At 53.1% G+C, this 16,756-nt stretch overlaps 1 protein-coding gene across 1 annotated transcript; it reads left to right on the top strand.

The window, feature by feature from the left end:
• The first annotated feature begins 378 nt into the window (after positions 1–378).
• LOC140428190 (uncharacterized) lies at positions 379–16,328 on the top strand. The gene is made up of 3 exons (XM_072514365.1): positions 379–512; positions 4,163–4,659; positions 14,232–16,328. The coding sequence occupies exons 2-3, from the start codon at positions 4,170–4,172 to the stop codon at positions 14,708–14,710; spliced, it is 969 nt and encodes a 322-aa protein (XP_072370466.1). The 5' UTR covers positions 379–512; positions 4,163–4,169; the 3' UTR covers positions 14,711–16,328.
• Positions 16,329–16,756: the final 428 nt, after the last annotated feature.

The raw sequence follows: 16,756 nt of genomic DNA on the forward strand, positions 1-16,756 counted from the left end.
AGATCTGAATGGCCCATATTGATTGTGGAAAGTCTCCATCTAGTGCATCCGTTATATTGTAGGTTCCAAGATTCAAGATGGTGGTGGGGGTTAGTGAGAGGGAGGTCGGCCCTCCCCTGTCTGAGTATCTATCATTCAGGGAGCTTTGAATAAACCCCAAGGATTCGGTTTTTAGAGCAGTGGATCTGAGTCAATGGAGCTTTCTATCCATGCTCAGGATCCAGGGTAAGAATCAAACTGAGGAACCTGAAGGAGGGATGGACTTAAATACATTAATGTTCCTCCATCCACTTGTCTGTTAGAAATATGCCCCTCCCATCACTGAGCCTGGTATAAAAGCAGCTACACCACAGTTTTTGCTGTTAGTTACTGGCTGTATGGTTGCATTTGCTGAATTGCCTTCCATCCACCATTTGGGTCTAAGCTTTCTCCTGCAGTCTTGCAGCTCACTCAATACTGGAAAAGAAGGAGAATTGAATTTTATTTAAAGGACAACTCGACAGGATTGAACAGTGAGTACCCTTTTAGGTTTATTTTGATGTTTTTTTTGCCTCAGTGTGCAAGAGAGTTCCCCCCTCTGCCTTGGTCTTTTTGTTTCTTGGTGGATTTTTCTTCCCAAAAAAAGCTGCTGTGAAAGAGATTGGGTGGGATTTATGTTCTCCTGCACGTGCTCAGAGCGGTCCTCGATGATATTATTCTCTTAAAAATGTGGGGGGAAATTACTAAAGTTTAACCAGTGAGGCTCTTGATAGTTTTCAGCTGATTGAACTGAAATGAAATGGTTTTCAGGTCGAGCTAGTTCAGGTTCCAAGCGTTTGAAAGGCTTTCCTGGCAAATTATGGTTCACTCCTTGCATCGAAAAGCCAGGGTGGATTGAGCCTCGTGGCTTGTTGCGTCTTCAACAAGTGCAGCAGCAGCTCCTGACCGCGCCCGTAGCCCTTTCCAATCTCGTGCTTCTGTTGCACTTCAGTGAAGGAAGTTGAGTCTCCACAGCAAAGGATCAGGGCAGAAAATTTTTATGAGCAGGGGTTGTACTTTTCTCGCAAGAAAATCCTTGTCTGGATTGGGAAAATAGTTTGTCTAGAGATTTATACAGAGAGAAAAAGTCTCCCACATTTAGTCGATGAGAGAGTACTCAATGTGGATTAATTTTTCAAAGGAGAGGTGCCTGAACAAAGTCTGATTTTCAAAGTTATTTTCGAGAGTCAGAAACAAATCTCTTTGTTCAGTTGTCCTTTAGACAGGGAAGTCAAAGTGATCATTTTTTAAACAAATTATTTGTAAACAGCAAACATTTATTAGGTTCACCAGCAATTTTTATTTTCAAAAGAGAAGTGAGGCTTTTGTTTAAGACAAAGAGGCAGAGATTGTTTTTCGAGGAATACCTATTCAACAAGTTCCCTTTTCAAAAGAAATTCACTTACTTGTTTCCAACAGTGATCTGAGAGAATTAATAGACATTCAGTTACGACGTGAGATGTTTCTTAACAGTGAAGTCCCTAATTCAGATCATTATTCTACAAAAGGTCAAACAGAGCGAGACAAAGAAGTACAGAGTAGAGAGAACTGTGTCTGACCATTGAAGTTTTGTTCTGATGAGAGCAATATGAATACTATCTTTATTTGAAAGTCAAAAGCAACCCACAGTTTTATTTTAGAAATAACTTTCATTGACTGCTGGTTGTGAGATAGAAAGCCCCTATTTATAAGTAATTTTACTGTTTGTGAGGGAGAATGAGCCCCTCAAATCCACACGAAGTAGAGAAATCTAGAACTCCGGGCGTGGCACACTTTCCAAGAGAGAAATATAATTTCTGCCATCTTAAGTCAGAAATCAGGGGTTTGATTTTCAATCTGGACATCTAGGGTGAGTTTTATTGTGAGAAAAGGTAAGCTTTTGTTGAAGATGAAGGAGAAGGACTTGCAGAGGGAAAGGGAAAATGTGGAGGTTTGTGAAGGGGAAGGAGTGTCTGTGAGATAGAGAGGGAGATGGTGAGGGAGAAAGGAATAGGGAGGGAGATAGGGTTGGAAAAGAGTCAGGGTGGAGCAAGGGGTGAAGGAGGGGTTGAGTGAGAGGGAGTTAAAGAGGGAGGGCGAAAAGAGAAAAAGAGTGAAATAGGAAGAAGAAAAAGAGGAGGAGGGAGCGATAGGGACAAGGAAAGACAGTGAGTGAGAAGAAGAGGGAGGGAAAGGGCACGGGAGAAGGAGGGCAGAAGAGGAGAGGAGAGAGGAGTAGGAGGGAGAGAGGAGGGAGGGGGAGCAATCATGGTGAGGGAAAAGGAGGCGTGAAGTAAAGGGGAGTGAGAGGCATGGGGTGAGGTGGAGGGACAAATCGAGGCTCAGGGAAAAGGAGCAGTGAAGGAAGGAGAGGGAAGGGGACAGGGTGAGGGAGAGGGAAAGGGAGGAGTGAAGGAGAGGCTAAATCGGATTAAATGTCTCATATAATTCCCAGCCTGTCAAGCAAGCACTTCACATATCTGAGACTAAAGTAAAATAATTTAAAACCCAATGACAGTAATTAGAACACAATCATTCTGAGCTATTATCAGAGTTTATTCCCAATTGCATTATTTTTCTATTATTCATATTATATTGGACAAGCTACTTTGCCAGTGTTAATGATTGAAAAGTGTGTAGTTTGATTTATTTACAGAACATTTTGTAAGGTTGGTCAGAGTCAGCTGGTGGTGGTGTGTTGTGTTGCATGAAGAGCCTCACTGAGTGTGGGAGGTTCACTCTGAGACTTTTATGTGATATCCATACTGGTGGTCAGTTCTAGTACTGCACCCATGACAATGGCACATTCTGAGGTACTGCAGATAGTGAATTTATTTATTCTGAATTATATCATTAAAGGAAGAGTTTTACATTATTGATATCACATTTTCTACCTGTGGTGAACGTATTACCATTGTTTCATGTTAAGGAGAAATATTAGTTCTCTTGTGTGTCTAAAGGATGGTTTGATTTGATTTTAAATGGTGCCGTGCTCGAACACATTGTTTCCCTCCAGAATACATCCTGATCATGTGCACATAATCCCCTCCCACACTCGCTGGGAAACTGGAGTCAGGCTAGTGCAAAGATGATTCCAGACCTAGAGACCAAAATCTAACATACTAGGTTAATAAATCGAATAAGGAGTTGAGTAGAAACTTCTTTACCCGAGAGTGGTGAGAATGTGCAAGAAACTGCCATAGGGAGTATTTTTTTATACATTTAAAGTACCCAATTATTTTTTTTCCCAATTAAGGGGCAATTTAGCGTGGCCAATCCACCTACCCTGCACATCTTTGGGTTGTGGGGGTGAGACCCCGTGCAGACACGGGGAGAATGTGCAAACTCCACACGGACAGTGTCCCAGGTCCGGGATTTGAACCCGGATCCTCAGCGCCGTAGTCCCAGTGCTAACCAATGTGCCATGTGCCGCCCCCGCCATAGGGAGTATTTGAGGTGGACAGTCACATCAGGAGTGAACTGGAATTAATTTTATTTCAGTCAGATTTCCAGTATAGAATCATAGAATCTCTACAGTGCAGAAGGAGGCCATTTGGCCCATTGAGTCCACACCGACCCTTCAAAAGAGCACTCTACCCATGTCCAGTCCCCCTTCCGCACCCACCCTATCCCTGTAACCCCACTAACCTGCACATCCCTGGACACTAAGAGGCAATTTAGCACGGCCAATCCACCTAACCCACACATCTTTGGAATGTGGGAGGAAACCGGAGCACCTGGAGGAAACCCACACAGACACGGGGAGAATGTACAAAGTCCACACAGACACTCAAGGAATTGGACCCGGGTCTATGGCACTGTGAGGCAGCATTGCAAACCACTGGTCCACCATTCGGCCCCCAGTATTTAATATACAAGAGAAGGGGGTGGATGATGCTGAGTGGAGGCCGATGGGTGATTCATCAGCCTAGGAACTCCATTCATGGGATTTTGAATAACTTAGTTTTTCTTGAAAAGGTCACTGAAACTTTAAAAACAAAATGCATTTCTTCCTCATCAGATCATTTGAAGCAAATGATTTGATTTGTGAGACTGGACGATAATTCTTTGTAAAGGTGAGTTCGGCAGGGCTCAAATGAACTAATTTCTGGAATCACTCAATCATTAATAAGCTTCTGATTTTATATTTTTTGTGACTTTGCAGAGCGGCCATGGCAATGCTCGATTATGAATTGTACGAGAAGAAGTTCAAAGATGTTACTTTGACTCATTTTGTGAGTGGGGTATCGGCCATCTTGTCCTTCGCTAACTCTGCTGTCGTCTTTGGCGACAAGGATCTGGAAGAGGCGGAATGTGAGAAGGTGAAGGTGGATGTGGGCTTGGCCTATGATGAGATGAGCAGAGCTGAGAAGGAGGCAAAAGCTATGATTGACTCGATGACAAATGAGACCCTGCAGCTGACCAAGGATTTTGACATGGCGCAGATGGACAGGAAGGACCTGGAGGAAAACCTGTGGATCAAGAAGGATGAATTGATAACACTGGAGAGTCACAGGTACCAGGTCAATGATCAACTTCAAGCTTCCCGAACAACCCTGCAGCACATGGAGAATTCCCTGAGCACCGCAGAGGCCAGGAAAGGAGAGAAAATCACTGGAAGGGATGTTGGGATTGGCTTAATGCTCCTTGTTCCTTGTGTTGGTAAGAGGTACTCAAAATAATGTTTAAGGTTATTACATGTACACAGATGGATAAGGTAACTATTGAGGGACTAGCAAGTTCCCAGATAGGCCATGTGCAAAAATGTCAAAAGTTATGAGTCACAAATAGATAAGTAAATAAATAAATAGTCATAAATGCAGTGGTACACCACAGAATCTCCAAAGGCTTATGTCCAGGAGGTTTCAGAAATGGTTACAAGGCTCATGCAGCACGGTAGCATTATGGATAGCACAATTGCTTCACAGCTCCAGCGTCCCAGGTTGGATTCCGGCTTGGGACACTGTCTGTGCGGAGTCTGCACATCCTCCCCGTGTGTGCGTGGGTTTCCTCTGGATGCTCCGCTTTCTTCCCACAGTCCAAAGATATGCAGGTTAGGTGGATTGACCATGATAAATTGCCCTTAGTGTCCAACATTGCCCTGAGTGTTGGGTGGGGTTACTGGGTTATTGGGATAGGGTGGAGGTGTTAACCTTGGGTAGGGTGCTCTTTCCAAGAGCCGATGCAGACTCGATGGGCCGGATTGGCCTCCTTCTGCACTGTAAATTCTATGATATTCACCGTTTGGATGAGCCATTAAACTGAGCTACAGTTTAATGGCTCATCCAAACGGCGAATATCATAGAATTTACAGTGCAGAATGAGGCCATTCAGCCCATCGGGTCTGCACCGGCCCTTGGAAAGAGCACCCCACTCAAGCCCACGCCTCCACCCAATCCCTGTAACCCAGTAACCCCACCTAACATTTTTGGACAGGAAGGGCAATTTACCATGGCCAATCTACCTAACCTGCACATCTTAGGACTGTGAGAGGAAACCGGAGCACCCGGAGGAAAACCACGAAGACACGGGGAGAACGTGCAGACTCCGCACAGATAGTGACCCAAGACGGGAATTGAACCTGGCACCCTGGAGCTGTGAAGCAACTGAGCTAACTACTGTGCTACTGTGCTGCCCACGAGGGAATCCCGCTATCGGGCCGCCATTTTGAGCAGGCTGCCCGATAATGAGGTCCTGCAGTTGGTCAACCCCCTCCCCCGCGCATTGCAACTCAGCCACCCCCCCCACCCCCAGATTTTCTGGGTCCCCCACGTTTGCCATTTATGGGGGTGCCCTGACCCACTCACACCACAGTGACCCCCTAAAACAGGGGACCCATCACAGAGACCCTCTAAATAGGGAGATTGCCATTAGACAGTCCCTAACTAACGGGACCCCCAGAGACCCCCTAACTTAAGTGACCGGCCCCACCCTGGCACCCCCTAAATTGACAACACTTGACTGTCATCACAACATTTACAAACATCAACCAGTTCAAAGAGAGTTAAGTGCTGTCAATTTCCAATTCAGCACTTCAAAATCACTCGAGTGTGAAGGGGGTGATTGGAAAGCACTTAACCCACTTTGAGGTGGTTGGTGTTTGTAAATATTGTGGTTACAGCACTTGAGAGTTATTCACCCATGAAGAAAGATCAATGAAACAAGGCCGACAGCTGTGTTGTGGAAGATGTTAATCATAGTTCATTGAGGGGAATGAATGAATAGCTTGCAGATCAGGGATCTGAGGTGCTTAAACACAGGTCAGTTGTTTTTTCTTTCCAGGAATTGACACATAGTGCTTCCTCTGTCTTAGCCAGCAGTTGTATGCCCAGGTGAGTGTTACAATGGTAGTTTTTTTCACTGCCTGTTTGGACTACTCTCGACCTTCCAGACAGGAGTCCCTTTTCTAGGGGGTCTGTGGGGGGGGGGTTCCATTTATTTAGGGGGGTCACGGTTGAAATGAAAATCGCTTATTGTCACAAGTAGGCTTCAAATGAAGTTACTGTGAAAAGCCCCTAGTCGCCACATTCCGGCACCTGTTCGGGGAGGCTGGTATGGGAATTGAACCGTGCTGCTGGCCTGCCTTGGTCTGCTTTCAAAGCCAGCGATTTAGCCCTGTGTGAAACCAGCCCTAATAGGGGGTTTAGGGGGTTTCTGGGGGTCCCTTTTGTTTGGGGGTCCCTGTGGGGGGGGGGTCCCATTTTAGGAGGTCTCTATGGGGGTGTCCCATTTTAGGGGTCTCTGGGGGAGGGTCTGGTGGGGGTGGGGTCTTGATATGTGGGGGAGGATGGTGTTCCTTGGATGTACTTTGGTCCACCATGAGGTCTACCACGTCAGGGTCACACAGATAAATAGCAGTAGTGAAACCCGCCCACGAGGCCCAGAGAATCACCCGAGCCTGGAGAGTCTGGTGCTAAGCCTGCTAAGTGGATGAAAATAGGTCATTAGGACCCATTTGTATCCCTGCTGGTGCACGGGCGCGGACCCCGATCCTACCACCAGTGGCGCCGATCCCGTTTTCTTCCAGACGTCCGATTCTCCACCTCATTGGGAACCGCAGTACCGATGGCGAGGAATCCAGACCAATATCTCACAACCTTCAATTTGCCTGTCACCTACAGTACTGAGGAAGTATTTCATCATCAGACTTACCGTCCATTGGATATGACATTAATCTGTTTGTTCTGGGGCAATTTTAATCGTGCAATTCAATCCATTCATGAAGGACATAACCATTTATTTGTGCTGGCCAATACTTTGCGGGAATGTAGTGGAGTCAGACCAAGAACATTCATTATTGGTGCCATCACTTGCAGGAATCTTTACCCTTTTGTATGCCAAGCAGAGATTGCAAACTGCTGAACAATGATCAGGAGTAGGATTCACAATTGGCTCTCTCCTACCACGCCCAGAGAGCCTGAAAAGGGTGAAAATTATTGTTTTGTCAATTCTAAAGTCTATCAACTGCTTAGACCTGGGATTGATCTGGGACCTCTCAGGTCTATGTGCCTCTGTCCTACACCAGGGGCGGAATGCTCCGCATCTTTGGGGGCCGAGCCCCAACCTTAAGGGGCTAGGTCGGCGCCGGACGAATTTCCGCCCCGCCAGCTGGCGGAAAAGGCCTTTGGTGCCCCGCCAGCTGGCGCGGAAATGACATCTCCGGCGGCGCATGCGCGGGAGTGTCAGCTGACGGCAATCCCGCGCATGCGCAGTGGAGGGAGTCTCTTCTGCCTCCGTGGAGGCAGTGGTGGAGGAGGAAGGGAAAGAGTGCCCCCACGGCACAGGGCCGCCCGCGGATCGGTGGGCCCCGATCGCGGGCCAGGCCACCCTGGGGGCACCCCCCGGGGCCAGATCGCCCCGCGCCCCCCCCAGTACCCCGCACGCGCCGCCTTGTGCCGCCGGTAGGGTAGGTGGTTTAATTTACGCCGGCGGGACAGGCATTTTAGCGGCGGGACTTCGGCCCATCCGGGCCGGAGAATCGCGCGGGGGGGGCCCGCCAACCGGCGCAGCGCGATTCCCGCCCCCCGCCGAATATCCGGTGCCGGAGACTTCGGCAACCGGCGGGGGCGGGATTCACGCCAGCCCCCGGCGATTCTCCGACCCGGCGGGGAGTCGGAGAATCTCGCCCCAGGTGTGAATCACTGAAGAAGTTCCCACACAACAGATATTCCCTAATTTCCTTATGATGCTTTTCATGGGTCTTCAGTTAACTGGCTTCCCGCATACTGACACAGCGGGTTGTCATTGAACCTCGGGCAAAATTCTCCGTTATCGGCGCAAAGTCCGCCGATCGGCGCAAATCCGACCTGCGTCACGCCGCAAAAATTGTCGCGAAGCCTCCGGCCCGAAATGAGCTAGCAGCGACATGACGGGATCCGCGCTTGCTCACGTGGTTCACGCCGTGCAGCGTCATACACGCCGGAGCACCCGACCGGAACAGCCGACCGGAACACCCGACCGGATGGCCGGCCACCGCTCAGCCCCGAGGTTCCAGTCACGGGATGTGGAGGCGCTCCTGGACGCGGTGGAGCAGAGGAGGGACGCCCTGTATCCCGGGCACGGCCGCAGAGTTGCCCCACGCCACAGCCGGCGTCTGTGGAGGGCGGGGGCAGAGGCCGTCACCGCTGCGGCCCTGACACCACGGACAGGCACCCAGTGCCACAAGAAGGTGAACAACCTCGTCAGACCAGGCAGGGTGAGCCTCCCCCCCGCCCGATATCCATACCACCCATATCCCCCCTCCCCCATATACCCCCTCCCCCACATCCCCCTCCCCCAAAGTCCCCTCTCCCCTCCCCCATATCCCCCCTCTCCCATATCCCCCATAGCCCCATTACCCACATCCCCCATATCACCCCTCCCCATATCCCCCTCCCCATATCCCTCCTCCCCATATCCCCCCTCCTGCATATCCCCCCGCCCCCATATCCCCGCCCCCATATCCCCCATATCACCACCTCTCCCATATCCCCCTCCCCCATATCCCCCCTCCCCCATATCCCCCATATCCTCCCCTCCCCATATCCCCCATATCCCTCATATCCCCCCTCCCCCATATCCCTCTCCCCCACATCCCCCATATCCCCCCTCCCCATATCCCAGATCCCCCTCCCCATATCCCCCCTCCCCCATATACCCCCCTCCCCATATACCCCCCTCCCCCATATCCCCCCTCCCCCATATCCCCCCTCCCCCACATACCCCATATCCCCCCTCCCCCATATCCCCCCTCCCCCATATCCCCCCTCCCCCATATCCCCATCCCCCATATCTCCCCCTCCCCCATATCCCCCATATCCCCCCTCCCCCATGTGCCCCCTCCCCATATCCCCCTCCCCCATATCCCCCATATCCCCCCTCCCCCATATCCCACCTCCCCCATATCCCCCCTCCCCCATATCCCCCCTCCCCCATATCCCCCCTATCCCCCCTCCCCCATATCCCCAAGTGAATCCAGCCCTAACCTTAACCTCTGCAATGCACGCGCAACCGATGGCGTGCATTCATATACCTGCCTAACACTGTTGCCCTTTACCCCTGCCACCACCACCCCCCCCTCCACCCCCGCCACAGGAGAAACGCGCACACAACAATAGGGAGCATGTGAGGACTGGAGGAGGCCCCACTGATGAGAGGCCACTGACCGAACACGAGGAAAGGGCCCTGGAACTGGCTGGCGGACCTGAGGACCGGGAGGTTGCTGATGCAGAGGTCGGGGGCGTACTAGCAAGTGAGCCACCGACAGCCCGTCCCCATATCCCCCCTCCCCTATCTCCCCCTCCCCCATATCACCTGATCACTGCCTGCGTGTCTAACCATGCATGCTTCATTGTGTATCGCAGGAGCAAACGTCGAGGCACCCATCCCCGCAGATGCAGACCGCCCGCAGGATGCCCGTCAGAGGCCACGGGAGACGGAGAGACCCGGACCCTCCGGCATGCGACGCCCGCAGGATGCCCCTCGCACACCACGGGAGACGGAGAGACCCGGACCCTCCGGCATGCGACGCCCGCAGGATGCCCCTCGCACACCACGGGAGACGGAGAGACCCGGACCCTCCGGCATTCGACGCCCGCAGGATGCCCCTCGCACAGCACGGGAGACGGAGAAACCCGGACCCTCCGGCATGCGATGCCCACAGGATGTCCCTTGGAGACCACGGGAGACGGAGAGAACTGGAGCAACAGGGAGACGACGCCCCCGTCATGTGCGGGTGCGACGACGCAGGCCTGTGCCACACAGCAACAAGAGGGGCAGCCACAGGCCCCCGTCACAGCCGAGCCAGGACACCACTACCCAGGACACCACTACCCAGGACACCACTACCCAGGACACCACTACCCAGGACACTCCTACCCGGGACACCCCTACCCGGGACAGCACTACCCAGGAAGACGAAATACCGGACAGTGACACAGAGTGGATGGGTGGAGACAAACCCCCACCCCAAAGTGCCATGGACTCAGAGTGGGACGAAGAGCACGACACAACGCCACTGCTGTCACCAACACCCTCCACCATCGCAGAAACACTCACCTCGGTTGGGCACTTTAGTGATGAGGCGTCTGGTACACTCACTGGTGCGCACAACACAGCCGTCCCGGTACAGCAGGTGGAGGTAGGAGCAGCAGAGGGGCCGGGCGGTCGCAGGGCAGCCCAGCCCAAGCGAACATCTGCCGCCCAGATGGATCCCGGGTTCCTGGAGTTACCACGCCCACCCATAGATCCGATGCAACCACCGACCCGGAGACGAGCGAAGAGGGTGACGGGTGGCTTGCAGCGGCTGCAGTCGCAGGTGGAGGAGTCCACCCGCGTCCAGGAGCTGGGAGTGGTGCTGGTTATACGTGCCACCCAGGCCGACATCGCACGGGTGGCGTCCGCGGTGGAGGCAATGGGTGCGACGGTGTCAGACATGGGGAACGGTTTGCGAGGCCTGGGGCTTTCCGTGCAGGCGGCGTCTGTGGCCCAGGACATGGCTGCCCTCTCACAGGAGGCCATGAGCCAGTGCCAGCGCCAGATGGCAGAGGCACTCAATGCCATGGCCCAGCCTCTGCAGGCCATGGCCCAGTCTCAGCAGGCCATAGCCCAGTCTCTGCAGGCCATCGCTGAGGGCATCGGCGCCATTGGCCATGTGCGAGACGGCGTCGCACAGTCACAGACTGTCGGGGGGGGTGTCGGATGGCCAGTCCGTTCGCATCCCCCACCCAATTAGAGGCCTGGGGGCCATCGGGCACCCCGAGGGAAGAGGAGGTGGTGTGGTCCGTCCCGGCTCCCTCTGTAGGGGAGGTCCCCGAACACCGTGACACCTCGGACTCCCCCCCTTCCGTCCCAGGTGCATCGGGTGGGCAACGGGCAGGACAGGCTGGCAGCTCGCCATCCCAGTCGCCCGGGCCGCAGCCTGGCCCATCTAGGCCAGGACGCCCCAGGAAACGGCCGCCAAGGGATCCCGTGTCAGAGGGCAGGAATCACAGGAGTCCACCTCCAGTTCTGCTGTACCATCTAGGGAACCACGTAGACGTAGTCAAAGGGCCCGTAAGGCCAAACAATTAGACACTGAGTAAGTTGGCACGGGTGCCAAAGGCCTTTTCCGCCAGCTGGCGGGGCGGAATATCCGATGTCTGCGATATGCCGGACAGGTCCCCACTCGATGCCTGGAATGACCCCGTTGCATAAAAGTTCAGGGGCACCGTAACCTTGACGGACACGGGGAGAGGGTGTCCCCCGCCAGTGCCACGCGGTGACAGGTGTGCCAGCAGGTGGCAGGTGTGTGCCACGGTTTCCCGACTCATCCGGAGTCTCCTCCTGCATTCCCGGTCCGTGAGGTCCTGGTATGACTGCCGGGGCCGGTACACACGGGGCGCCCTCGAGTGCCTCCGTTGCCGTGGGGCCGCGACGTCCTCCTCCCCCTCCATACCACATCGGTCAGGTGTCCCTCCAGCCTGGGCGGCTGCCGCCTGCCCCTCTGCGGCAGCCTGCGCCGCCTCTCTGGCACGCTCCTCCTCCTCCTCTTCCTCATCCAGGGCAACATAGACATTAACGGCTGCCGCCACGGCGGCCAACATCGCTGGATGGTCGGAAAACATGACGGCCTGGTGGGGTGGGGGTGGGGGTGGGGGTGGGGGTGGGAACGATGACATGTCATCATTGCCCATATCCCCTCCTCCCCCCAGCCAGGTGGCATGGACCGCATGGGTCCAACTGTTGGAGGCTGGCACCTGGCCAGGTGGACCAACTCACTTGCCCTCGCACCCCCCCTCCCCGGCACGGGCCCCCCATCCTCCTTCCCGGCACGGGCCCCCCTTCCTCCTCCCCGGCACGGGCCCCCCATCCCCGTCCCTGGCACGGACCCCCCCCTCCTCCCCGGCACGGGCCCCCCTTCCTCCTCCCCGGCACGGGCCCCCCATCCCCGTCCCTGGCACGGACCCCCCCCTCCTCCCCGGCACGGGCCCCCCTTCCTCCTCCCCGGCACGGGCCCCCCATCCCCGTCCCTGGCACGGACCCCCCCCTCCTCCCCGGCACGGACCCCATCCTCCTCCCCGGCACGGGCCCCCCATCCTCCTCCCCGGCACGGGCCCCCCATCCCCCTCCCCGGCACTGAACCCCCTCCCGGCACTCCCCCGGAGCCCAGCCCACTCTAACCACACCCCCCCCCCCCGCTGCACACACACACGCACAACCCTAGACACACCTCTCCCCACACATTCAGACTGCGGCCACGCCATCGCCTGCCCATCGCCTTCCCAGGCGACCAACCCCCCAGGCCGTCACTCACCTCCACACTGGTCGGCGTGAACCTGGAGCACAGGTTGACGCCGATTAAAAGGAGGTTTGATTTACGTCGACGTGACCCGTCATCACGTCGACGGGACTTCGGCCCATCCGAACGGGAGAATATCGGCAGGCCCAAAATCGGCTGCCTTGCACCCACCCGTGCCATTCTCCGACGTCTGCGGCGCCATTAACGCCCCGCTGACTTTTCTCCCTTTGGAGACTTCTGCAACCGGCGGGGGCGGGATTCACGGCGGCCAACGGCCATTCTTTGACCCACTGGGGGGTCGGAGAATGACGCCCCTCATCTTCACCAATCTTCACCTCAATTAACCAGATCTGGGGCGAGATTCTCCGACCCCCCGCCGGGTCGGAGAATCGCCGGGGGGCTGGCATGAATCCCGCCCCCGCCGGTTGCCGAAGTCTCTGGCACAGGAGATTCGGCGGGCGCGGGAATCACGCCGCGCCGGTTGGCGGGCCCCCCCGCGCGATTCTCCGGCCCGGATGGGTCGAAGTCCCGCCGCTAAAATGCCTGTCCCGCCGGCGTGGATTAAACCACCTACCTTACCGGCGGGACAAGGCGGCGCGGGCGGGCTCCGGGGTCCTGGGGGGGTGCGCGGGTCGATCTGGCCCCGGGGGGTGCCCCCACGGTGGCCTGGCCCGCGATCGGGGCCCACCGATCCGCGGGCGGGCGTGTGCCGTGGGGGCATTCTTTTCCTTCCGCCTTCACCACGGTCTCCACCATGGCGGAGGCAGAAGAGACTCCCTCCACTGCGCATGCGCGGGAAACTGACAGCGGCCGCTGACGCTCCCGCGCATGCGCCGCCCGGAGATGTCATTTCTGCGCCAGCTGGCGGGGCACCAAAGGCATTTTCCTCCAGCTGGCGGGGCGGAAATCCGTCCGGCGCCGACCTAGCCCCTTCAGGTTGGGGCTCGGCCCCCAAAGATGCGGAGCATTCCGCACCTTTGGGGCGGCGCGATGCCCGTCTGATTTGCGCCGTTTTGGGCGCCAGTCAGCGGACATGGCGCCGTTTCCAGAGAATTTCGCCCCTGATACCTCACTTTATGCAGGGACATGCTCTCCGATTGCACACACTGAGAAGGCAGAAAGAGAATGAGTGGTTTGATGTGCCTATCCAGTTACTGTCAGTCACAGTGTTGATCTCATCAATAACCTTCGGAAAAATCTCTGACAAATTCAATCCAAAGACAAAAATTCAGACTTTAAGCTTATTTCCCCAAGACATGTAAAGAGGAGCCTGAGGGAATAGGTTTATAATTAATCAGGACAGGAACAGATGAAGTAGTCACACTCATTCTCACAGTCTACAGTTACGACATTAATTTACATCTCCTTTCAGTGAAAATCTGAGTTGTAGCCCGATATTTAGAAGACACAACATAACAAATTATTATTTCCTTAATTTATTTCAAAATGATTAATGATCTTTATTTTCATCTTCCAGGAATTCCAATGACCATCGACTACAACAAGGAACTAAATAACACAAAAAGGCTGGTGAAGACAGTAGAGGGTGAATTGCATCATCTCCGAGCTGTCGTCAAAGACAATGAAGAGGAAATGAGTAAATGCAACAAGCAGATACCAGTGAAAAGCAAGGAAATTGAGAGATTGAAGGAAAGCCTGTCCCAGAAAGAAAGAGAGGTGGAAAAGATGCAGAGAGCGTGTGGGATCTTGGCAGATATCAAGTGCAAACTGAAACACTGCTACAACTACCTGGACAGTCTCCATGGGGCTGTGGAAGTGTTGTACAACTCCTGCAGCAACTTATACAGTCTGGATCCAATCCTGCCCATCATAGAGGAAACATTCAAAACCTTACAGCAGCAGAACTCCCACAACGAGCTACTAGCCTATGATGCAAATGTGCAGAAAATGGTCAAAGAGCTGAGAGTGATACAGTACCGAATGAATATGAAGTAGAGGAGGAATCTCCCTACAGCAAGTAGACAGGGACTATCTGTCACTTATTGAACAACTGGACGTGGAATAAAAAAAGGAGGCTAAATCAAGGAGTAGCTGAGGGGAAATATCCTTATTCAGTCAGTTGTCCCTAATCTAAATCGTGCTCCCTGAAAGGGTGGTGGAAACAGATTTGTCACTTTCAAAAGGGAATTGGATAAATACTTTAAAAGGAACATTTTGCAGGGTTATGGGAAAAGAGCAGAGGAATAAGATTAATTGGATAATTCTTTCAAAGAGGCAGCACAGGCAACAATGGATCGAATGGCCTCTTTTTGCGCTTCAAAGTTCCATGATTTGATGTAATCAGTGGGTGGGTGATGTGAATCACAATTATTCTCATTTTTACAAGAATAAATTATCCTGGACAACATTAGCTGGTAAGAATTGGTTGAGGAATGGAACATCTAATGGCCTGGCCTACATGTATTCCAGATCCACAGCAACATGAGTGACTCTGAAATGGCCTCTGGACGGGCAATAATGCTGTTCCAGCCAGCAAAGAATAAATAAAGAGAAAGGACTGAACACAGGGTGTGGCTGGGATCTGACCAAGACCCAGGCTTCTTACATCCATAGATTATTTCTAATAAACTCTTGGAGAAACTGCGCAAATCCCACTTGATATCCTTGGCTGAAAAGGGACCAAAGGTGAGTTGGGCTCCAATGTTACAAACTTCCCCTGTGTATTCTTTAAAGGGATAAGTGAGGGCATTGTCCAATTCTGCATGGCGGGATAATAATAATCGCTTATTGTCACAAGTAGGCTTCAATGAAGTTACTGTGAAAAGCCCCTAGTCGCCACATTCCGGTGCCTGTTCGGGGAGGCGCTGCTGGCCTTGTTCTCCATTACAAGCCAGCTGTTTAGCCCATTGTGCTAAACAGTTGGGGGTGGGGGTGTTGGGGAAAGAGGTGCGGAGGTGAATGTTGGGGAACAAGAGAGGTTCATGGGAGCAGCAATGACTTAGGGGAACTGTTAGAGAGTCAAAAGACTTAAATTCCCTCCAGTGAGCTTCGATTATCTGGCCACCATCATTAACTCTTGGGGAATCACGAAGGACTGGGCAAACACTAATTTGGTGAAAGGTTTGCCAGCCACAGTTGATCTGATGTATGGCTCGTCAATGATACGAGATTAAACTACTAGAAAGTGCAAAATTACTGCTCCAATTAACCACACCCCTTGATTGTTGAGAAATAGCCTCCTTTTTTTATTCTTGAACAACTTTGATATTACATTCACCAACAGAACCAATTATTTTTATGGCTGTAGATGGAGACATTTTCAGAGCAAACACTCTATGCTTTTGGTGAATGACATTCTCCAGCTGTAAATCTGAATGAATATAGTCTAGAAAATTAATGGAACTTGGGATTATTGTAACTATTGGAATGTGTTCCTGGAGGCATGTCTTAATTTACCAAAATTTGTCATTGTGTTTGTGTAGGATGACTGTCTTGTAGGAATTTGGGAAAACTGCTCTGAGCCACCGACTTATTCACTTTCCCGCTGTGGAGATATTCTTGGCCAATGCTTGTCTCCTCCCCATGGGGGAATGGTGGTGGGGGTTATGCTGCTGGGGGCTGGGTGGGGGTTAGGGTGTGGTTATGGGAGGGATTGGGCCAGGGAAGAATGATGGAAACAAATCTCTGGGGCACCCTGTCTTGTGGTGTGGCACATTGGACTTGACCAACTTCTGATATCCACTGTGTCCAGGCCAACGTCACCACTCCCGCCAACTCGGCAGGATGTTTGCCCCTCCCCTGAGGCAGAACAATCAGGATTTGAAGATGTCACCATACCAGGCCACCACTGTAATACACACTCGTGCATTTAGCGCAGGTGCTGACCTCAGCAGCAATGCCAGGGGCCAGCGGTTTGAGGAGAGGGTGGAGAAGGTAGATTAATGTTGATCCAGGAAGAGCAGGAATACCTGTCCTGTTCCGCAACAAACCCCAGTGAAGAAACAACTTATCTGATCATTTGTATCCTTGCTGTTTGTGGGA

This window comes from Scyliorhinus torazame, chromosome 1, assembly GCF_047496885.1.
Source record: "Scyliorhinus torazame isolate Kashiwa2021f chromosome 1, sScyTor2.1, whole genome shotgun sequence".
In the NCBI taxonomy this organism is placed as follows: Eukaryota; Metazoa; Chordata; class Chondrichthyes; order Carcharhiniformes; family Scyliorhinidae; genus Scyliorhinus; species Scyliorhinus torazame.

What these genes read in the sequence shown, in the direction of transcription:
- LOC140428190 (XM_072514365.1), top strand. Translation starts at nt 4,170, where the DNA reads ATGGCAATGCTCGATTATGAATTGTACGAGAAGAAGTTCAAAGATGTT. An exon ending in GCTCCTTGTTCCTTGTGTTG is followed by an intron (nt 4,660 to 14,231) that starts GTAAGAGGTACT and finishes TTCATCTTCCAG; the next exon opens with GAATTCCAATGACCATCGAC.